Source organism: Tripterygium wilfordii, chromosome 16 (genome assembly GCF_013401445.1).
Source record: "Tripterygium wilfordii isolate XIE 37 chromosome 16, ASM1340144v1, whole genome shotgun sequence".
NCBI lineage: Eukaryota > Viridiplantae > Streptophyta > Magnoliopsida > Celastrales > Celastraceae > Tripterygium > Tripterygium wilfordii.
In genome coordinates, this window is record NC_052247.1 from 9,112,257 (window position 1) to 9,121,544 (window position 9,288).

A 9,288-nucleotide genomic window follows, 5' to 3' on the forward strand; every position below is an offset into this window, starting at 1 on the left:
TTTTCTTTCACATTTTCCTGTATTGGGTTATTTTTCTTTTCTCCAATATAGATATATATCCCTTTTCATTTTCTATTAAACATGTTTTAATCATCAAAGATTCTTGATTTATCTCAATTGAAGAAAGTTGAGGGAGATCAAGAAGCTAGAAGAGCCAGGTAGGAAATTAACTCTCTATGAAACCCTTCACATGACAATGTGTCATAAAAGAGAAGCCTTTCAAATTTCAATAGAGCTAAAACTCAAAAGTTGTATTCATTACAAACCAAAATAAGATGAGGACTATTTGCATCCCCTACTTAATTAAGCATACCTCATTTTAAATAAACCTCAACAAAAAATATAACATTTATGAGTACATCTCAATTTCTTTTCTTTTCTTTTTTTTTTCAAATTTAGCAATCTGCACCCCATAATCTCATCTAGATCTCATCAACGGTTGAGATTAAAGAAAATTTTTTAAAAAATAAAAAAGACTTTTGTTGCTCTTCTCCTGTTCTTCATCTAAACCCTAACCTTGCATACCTGCTAACCCAACATACTTGTGATCTTAACCAACAAACCTTGCAGCCTTGGCTCAGCCGAGAGACTAAGCCACCTTCACCTTCCAAAGTCGGCCCCACACCCCATCCCCCAACTTCCGAGCCGTCTATGGTTCTCATCTATAATCCTCTCGGCTAAAGGTCGAACAACTTCATACTTCCTCGAACTTGGAGACTGAAAGAGTAAAGTGGAGCAGAGACGAAGGAGGAGAGAAGGAGATAAGCTGAGCTCTTGTCTTCGTCCGATGATCATATTACTCTGGCGAAGAATACATAGAAGATGCCGTCATAGTTATGGGTGAGGGTCTGTTAGGAGAATGAAGGGAATTAGGAGAAAGAATGAAAGAATTAGGGAAAGATGTGGTAGGAACAATTGAGGTATTTTTAGATTGAGGTTTTTTTTGAGTTTTTGAGATGTACTTAGTTAACTTGGGGTGCAAATAATTCTCATCCACAATAAACCTGCATATATAGCTCACTCATAAAGTTTATACCAACTGAATTTTCTATATCCAAACAGGTTTGAAGATCACTCACATCACTAATCAATATTCCAATTGAGTTATCATTACTTCCATGCCCACTTGCCAATATACATACATTTCTAGTATTTTTTTTAAGAAAATTATTTTATTTTACTAATTTGAAAGATTTGAGAAAGATCTGGCAAACTCCTCCTTCTCTCTTTAAGTCTTTGTTCAAAGGCCCCACAAAACATTCTCCTCGGCAAGTGTGCTAGAGAATAATGCACCCACTCAATAGTAGGTCACCCCTTTTTTTTTAATAATATATATTTGTGTGTTTGTATTTATGTATGTATGTGTCGATTCATTTTTCTTCCATTTAGTGTAAGCCACCTAGAGAGGGTCCTTTTCTTGCCAAATTCAGAGGGAGTGGTGGAGTATTTTATGGCTAATGCAATATCACCATGTGAATGAATCATAGACTTCAATTTTGGTTTCTGTTAAGGGATTGTTTGGGCAAAAAAAGTGTCCACTTACAAATATAAAAATGTTTGGTCCAAATTTGACAACCTCATTTGCCTTACATAACAAGGTTTGAAGCAAGAAATTCAAAGGTTGTTCTGTTTATGGGAAAAGTATTGATCAAAAGGAATTCTTTAAATATATAAAAATGGAATAAGAAAACTGATGGTTCATCTAAAACTATTGACTTTAATTTGAATTTGAACCACCATGAGAGTCTCCTTTTGAGGTTTCTAGGTGGAGTATTGTGTCATTAGAGAATATGATTTGAACATTCATGATCATAATTGTCATCATTGTTGCATTTTCTTAATTATTTATCATGCACATTTGATTTACAAGTAATGTAATGATAATTTAAATCAATTGAAAAGTAATCCCAATACAAACTTCAATAAGAGTAAGTTTACTTATCCTTAACTTTCTTTGTGTCAAGGAAACTTCATTTGCAAGCTTTAGTATGAAAAAGCTTTCTTTTTGAGAGCCTTATATCAAGCAAATCTCATCAGTAACCCTAAACCTGTGATTATGAAAAACACATGTCAACAACGGATTATTGGTTGAGGAGTTCATCTAAATACATCCTAGTTTTTACTCTATACACCCCCTCTCTTTTTCTTTTTCTTTTTTTCTATACACCTCCTTGGTCCCACCATTGACCTCACCTCTTTTATATTTTTATAATTTTAAATTTATTTGATTAAAATACAATATTATTAAAATAAAATAATTATTAAAAAATAATACTATTGAAATATAATATTAGAATTTGATTTTAATACTTTGTGTTATGATGTGAATTTTTTTTTTAATTTGATTTTTTATGAACAAGCTTTACAAAAAATCATAGAAGAGATGGATCGGGCAAAAATTATTGGACTAGACATCCAAGCATGCAGATGTATTGTTCGGTTAGTTCATGGATTTCCTTGTGCACATGAGATATTATTATATGCACACGAAAAACGACCAATTCCTTTATCTTCTGTTGATCGTTTTTGAAAAAAACTTGACTTCAAGCCAAGCGAGTTATTAGAAGATGATGGTCTCAACTGTACGATTGAGATAGAGCAAATTGTGGATCAGTTTCAAATGAAGCCATGGTTTGGTAAAATTGGACTATTGAGGAAGCTACGAGAAATAATCAAACCGTCCACTACCTCACTTTTGGAACCAAAAGTCATACAAAATACACGTGGTCGACCCTCATTGAGAAAGAAGGATAAATCGACTTGTAGAGATCCCTCTGCATTTAAGTATGTGGAAGCTTCTTTGAAGACTTCATATGTAGCTCATCGTCATAGTTGTTCATCAATTGGCATTGGATCATCAATTATATCAAGAAGAGGACGACCAGTTCCATCACCAATTTATGTCAACCAATTTCCTCTAATATTGAGAAGATATGTCGTGAATGTCATCGATGTAACAGCTGACGGTAATTGTGGGTTCAAAGCTATTGCTGGCTTGTTAGGTCTTGAAGGAGGTGAATTTGCTTGGTCTTCTGTTAGGCGTGATTTAATTGAAGAGGTAAGGACATTTTGGGAAGAGTACATATCTTTGTTTGGCAGTTATGAGCCGGCATGCTATATTCACAATGCCCTTGTATTTTTCCAGACAAATAAACCAGCACCAATGGACTGTTGGATGAATATGCCTGATATGGGACACCTTATCGCATCAAGGTACAACATCTTCTTGCATCTCATAAGCGATGTACAATCTTTAACTTTTTTACCATTGCGATCTATCCCACCTCCACATGCAGAACATAGGGCCATCACTATTGGATATGTGAATGGTAACCACTTTGTTTAGGTACTTATGAGTGAGAATTATCCAATGCCCCCTATTATGATCCAGTGGTTTTCATACAAGTATGATTGTGCAACAGCATTGGCGACACCATATAAGAAACAACTCCGTGATTATGAAAAACTTGATCATTCGATAAATGTACCTCAATCCATTGTAGACATAACATCTGATTAATGTACTTGTATTCATAACAATATTATTTTTTAATAATTTCTTTCCAAATAAATTAAAAATATATACAAATATAAATTATACAAATATATAAATATAATTTATAAAAATATAAATATAAATTATACAAGTATAAAAATTTAATTATAAAAATATAAAATATATATTAAAAAATTAAAAATATATATTAAAGAATATAAATTATACAAATATAAAAATATAAATTATATAAATAAATTGAGGTGGGTTTGGAGGTGTATAGAGAAAAAAAAATTTAAAAAAAGTTGAGGGGGTGTATTGAGTAAAAATAAGGGTGCATTTAGACTTTGGCTTGACTGAGATAGTAAACTTGACCGCAAATAGCACTTTACTTTATCTTCTCACACTATATCTCATCTCAAGCCCGTTTGTCAAGCCCTACGCGGATCTTCTCAACTAGGTTTGATTTTTATTGAAATGAGTGTACAACCATGATTCATTACAGCTGATGCACTTAAATTTGTTACTATTTATTATGATTCCTTTGGTTACTCCATTGCCATGATCACCTTCTTAGTTATATTTTTATGTCAGAAGGTACAAAGTGGAGAGTCTGTCTAGGGACTAATGTGATTAATTCAATTGTATTACCTTTATTAAGTCTATTATTCATCTCCAAATACGGTCAAATTGTTGGAATATATATATACAAACACGACTGTTATTACCAAAATGATCCTTTTAACAGAAATGCAGAACAGGAAGAAACTGAACCCAGTACGCAAAATACAGAAATGTTGACGATCACCCTACTTGTCAATTCTTATTCGATTTGGCTTGGTCGATCTCTTCCCTTGACGCACACACACACACACAAACAGACAAAAGGAGAAAAGGTAGGGACACTCACCACCCAGAAGCCAAAAGTGTGTGCATGTAGTCTTTGATGCGGCTCCATGGCTTCCAGAGAATCAGATTCTCCAGTTGGACAGCATACCAACTACACAATATTACATACATACAAGATGCTATGTTCTTAGTCTTCCCTCCCATCTTCATCCCAATCTCCATTCAAGTGTTCACGATGCTCGAAGGGCTTTCTATGAACTCCCCACTCATGGATGTCCCTTGAATGCTTCTCTTCAGCAGATGGCAGATTCTTATTTTCTACTCGTCTCCTTTTCGTCTACGAAAGCCAAACCTTTGTCAAGCATGGGGAAAAATATTATTGAAGGATGAAGTAAATACTTGTAGAGGCCTTGAGTGATTGATACCTCCTCAGAGATTCCTTGATGCCTATTCGATTGGAAATCCTTCTTTATTGTTGGTTTTTGAAGATGTTTTGAGATGTCACTAAATAATTGAAAACTCTGAAGATCTCCATTTCTTATACTTGCTTCCAACTGCAAAGATAAAAGGTCCAGAATCAAAAGAGTAACAAGAATTATTTACACCTTGTTCCAAACTATGCTAACCAAAAGCTGTATATATTTGCATTTTTTGAGCCGAGACCAACACATTTTAAATGAAGAACGAGGGAATGGTCAAATTTTCCCACTTGATCAGTTGATTGATCCCTGTCAAATGGATTTCCTTGAGCCGATGCTTTGTCAAAATACAAAAACATGATATCCTATTTCAACTAGGTCATAAAGAAGAGCTGATAAAATTTGTACCTGAATGTGAATAATGCAGACAACAATGCTAAAAATGGGCAACCAGCTTTCTTCAGGGGAGAGTGACAGATTTGACCTATCCAACCATTGCACAAAATATTAGATGAGAAAAGATACTATTGAAACAAAACCTGCATTCAGCTCTAAAGGGTGAACATTGACCTTGAGCTAAAGTGGCTTCACCATACCTAGAAGTTATGTGTTAAACACATAAATTCCTAGAAACAACTTCTATGATACGCGGAAGTAGGACCATGTCTACCGCACCCTTCCATAGCCCAGCCTTCACTGCAGGAGCCTTATCCTCGGGAGTAGTTTACTTTGCTCTACCTTTATTCTCTAATATAAAATGTGGAGACTAAGCAAAAGCTGATTCTAATTTTTATGTTCAGAAACTTCTTAGTATTTATGTTATTATAAGTCCTCTATGACGAGCAATCTGTTTTGAAATTTGGCGCATAACACTTGCGAAATTTTCCATAGCTCTGTTAAATTTTGTTTAAGCTTTATAATGGTCCCATTTTTTTCCTTCATAACCAGTACATGGAAATCAGTCCACAATAATAGTGCACGCTTCATGGAAGGTTTGGACTCTTCTTCTTTCTATGCATAAAGCACTTGGTGTTCAAGAATTTACGAAGGACCAAGATTGTTGACATGTTCTGCATCAGTTGAGTTTTAACTTGATACATCAAGCATGATCAGATAGGCTCCATATAAAGAACACTCATATGTCCTCACCCAAGCATAAGGCATTGAACCACATTTTCATTGGATATAAAATCAAACTATCCCTCAACGCTACAAATGCCAGGAACATGTTCAAACAGGTACTAAGATCGCCAACAAATGTCAAAAGAAACCATGTTCAAACTTCAAAGCAAGTTCACTACAGAACCCCACGAAGACAGACCCTAGTTCAGGCTGCAATTGAGCTCCTATATCCAAACTAAAATATCAGAAATAGCTTACGAGTAAAAAGAGAGAGCATAAAAGTGATAGACCAGCTCCATGGAAGTACAACAAGATACAATTGTAGGACCAATTGAACAAAGCCTTCATTATCATTTATAAGCTTGAAATTAAAAGAACACAAAAAAGGCAAGAACCATAAGAAGTAGAGAGTAGAAGCCTAACCTCAAATAGGGAGCCAAGTATACAAGAGCATAAATGGCGTACCGCCTCTTCCCCGTATCAAGCCACGCGAAAACCCAACTCTTCAAAATACAAATAAATGAAAATCAATCAAATATATCAAATTCAAATATAGGGGAAAAAGTCTAAAAACAATGATGATGATGCATATAAGAGCTCACCAGCCAATTGAAGTAAGGTATAAAACTGATAATCCCCATTACACCAAACCTCGTGTCCGTCGAATCCATAGGGGAACCACCATCATCGTCCGGACTATTACTCACTGGTAGAACCAGGGTAGTGAGCACACACGCGCCAATTGCGGCGGCGAATGGCGCGTCGTGAGATAAGTCCGCCCTGCACTGATTCACTTTGCGATTCACCTGTTTCGGGGTTTTACTTTTACAGCGGCGGTGAAAGAGGGGTTTAACGTTTGGCAGTGAAGAGGAGAAACTGCGAGGAAGAGGAGGAGGAGAGAGTGAATTTATACAAATAGAGATCGTCGTCATGGCTTTTCTGCTCCGAGTAACTGTTGAGGGGTTGGCTCTAACGGGCGCCGGAGGAGCATGGATGGAAGACTCTCATCAGAGATAACCCTGGAGGCGAGGAGATTCAGAGATCACAGGAACAGTCTCGTGTTGCGTAGTTTTTGGGAATTGTGACAGTAGATGTGTTTATGGAGGCCCATTGGGCCTTAACAACCGGTGTCCAAAAGGCTGGGTTTATGGCCTTTTACCCATGCTATATACACTAATTTTTTCTACACTCCCTCCATAGCTCAGTCTTTACGGAGCATTTGATTCATAATTGTATGAAATGAGAATGGTCATATTTGGTATAAAATAAAGAGCAAACAAGAGTGAGAGTACAATTTACATATTATCATTTTTTCTTTTTGGAAAATAAAATAATATTTTATAATAAAGATAAAAGAATCTTTTATACATTAAAACTCATTCTCCTTATGATGAATGGTCATTTACACCATTTTGGTGAGCTGGGTTATTCTCCACATATGAGAATATAGAGTGAAATAAGTTTGAGATTTCAACCTCTAAAAATCAACCAAACAAGAGAATATGTATTATATATCCACCCTCATTCCCCTTTTAATACCAACCAAATGCCCCCTTAGTAACTTTTCGTGGAGTTACTGAGCTGGATGGGATTGATTCGTATGATAAAAGTGGAGCATATTTTGATTTATGGACTTTTAAATATGGGCTGGTGGAGCTTATTTTGGGCCATGATTTGGGCCCATTTGTGTAGTAAACTACTAGACTTGAATTGATTTGATGGCAGAAATTTAAGATTGATGAATTTGTGAGATTGTTTTGTTGGTAGGATAATGTATGTGAAATATGCAAGGCATAGGCAAGAGTCTTATTTGCAATGATACGCCGTCTTTATATATGTCCAGTACCCACCCACCACCACACAACTCTCTGGTTGTTCTAGATGCGAAAAAGACTGGAACCAGTGACCACAAACAGAAGAAGAAGAATTAATCCTGTCTCTGGAAATCCAAGTGCAGATCCTTCAAAAAAGTAGTAGGGCCCAGGTAGGCCCATATACTGTGTAAGATAAACCTAAAACGATCCACTTGGATCAGGGTTTTGCTCAAAATGTGCAGATGATAAACTTAGAATGTGTTTGGATTGACGAATTTGAGAAGAAAGAAAGAGAAGAAAGAAAAGGGAATGCATAAATTTTTTTTCCCATCCTCTCATGTTTGGATATGGATAGATCCAAAACAAAAAAAAAAAAACAAAAAAATTTGGTTTAATTTACTAACTTATCCTTATTTTTATATTAAAATATTATATATAAGGGTAAAATATATTTTTAATTTATAAATAATTTAATTTGTCATCAATTTCCTCCAAAAAAAAAATCCCAAAACATGACCCAATTTTGGGAGGAAGTATTTTGATAAAAAGTTAATTAATTTTTTTTTTCTCTCAATTCTCTTCAAATCCCTCTCCCTTTAGGATTTTAAATCCTAATGTGTGAATGACAAATGCATGGACTCTATGTTATATTGTTTTTTTGTTCTGTCTATAACAATGTAATCTTGAAGTAGATTACTGTGGAACGATGATTAGACTATTTTTGTTCTATATGCATTAATGTAACCTTGAAGTAGGTTACTCTGAATATAAGATAGTCGTAACTTAATTGATTTTATCAGTTTTGTTATCAAGCTATTTGAATAGCTGGATTGGATTGATTAATTTATCAGTTATTTGTTGTTTTAAATATCTTATGGATAACTCTTGATGAGAGGCATGCGGTCTATATGGATATATCATGGTTTTATCTAGATTAAACTTCTCGTGATAATTCATTTTTATCTTAGATAAAAATCCTCATCTCCTAGTAGTTGTTACATGATAAAAATTCTGAATGGTTATTTATCTCAGGTTTTTGACAATTTATCTCTTCAGACAGATCATGTATAAAGAACACGAGGATCTTGTGAAATGATATCGAAGCGAGAGACAATCGATTTTTATGTATGTGTATTAGAGTTTCATGTATATCTTTGCTTCCTTTATTGTAATTGAGTGATGAGTGAAATAATGTATTGAACAAGAGAGAGGGAGATCAAGTGTCATCTTGAACAACAACTTCGTAAGTGTTACTAGTGAAGACCGTAGCAATGAAAAACTTGATGTGGAAAGCTGGTTCATGTTGGTGGATTTTAAATGAAGGTCTACATAGGAAAAGTCTTTGGTGGACTCCATAGCAATTGCAGCTTAAGTGGATTCCTGTTGTACTGAGTTAGGTATATGTTGAATTTAGATACAAAAGAGATTTTAAGTGAGGTTAAGTAAATCCTTTATAATCTTAATTTATTATAGTAGATTGCTTCATAGGTTGATCGCTCTATAGACTTGACATTTTTTTAGTTAGGGTTTTTCTTGCAAAATTGTAATATCTAGTTCATTTACTATTCCGCATATTTTTCTTAACCGT

At 34.7% G+C, this 9,288-nt stretch overlaps 1 protein-coding gene across 1 annotated transcript; it reads right to left on the minus strand.

The window, feature by feature from the left end:
- Positions 1 to 4,176: 4,176 nt before the first annotated feature.
- On the minus strand, positions 4,177 to 6,932 carry LOC119980305. The gene is made up of 5 exons (XM_038822953.1): positions 6,489 to 6,932; positions 6,310 to 6,389; positions 5,173 to 5,248; positions 4,771 to 4,899; positions 4,177 to 4,682 (listed from the first exon to the last, which is right to left on the minus strand). Exons 1-5 carry the CDS (start codon positions 6,816 to 6,818, stop codon positions 4,533 to 4,535), a joined length of 765 nt encoding a protein of 254 aa, XP_038678881.1. The 5' UTR covers positions 6,819 to 6,932; the 3' UTR covers positions 4,177 to 4,532.
- Between the last annotated feature and the right edge of the window lie 2,356 nt (positions 6,933 to 9,288).

Coding starts and splice junctions, on each gene's coding strand:
- LOC119980305 (XM_038822953.1), bottom strand. CDS start 6,818: ATGACGACGATCTCTATTTGTATAAATTCACTCTCTCCTCCTCCTCTT. Junction 5,249..6,309: donor TACTTGGCTCCCTATTTGAG/GTTAGGCTTCTA, acceptor ATGGTTGGATAG/GTCAAATCTGTCACTCTCCC. Junction 4,683..4,770: donor ATCAAGGAATCTCTGAGGAG/GTATCAATCACT, acceptor TGGCTTTCGTAG/ACGAAAAGGAGACGAGTAGA.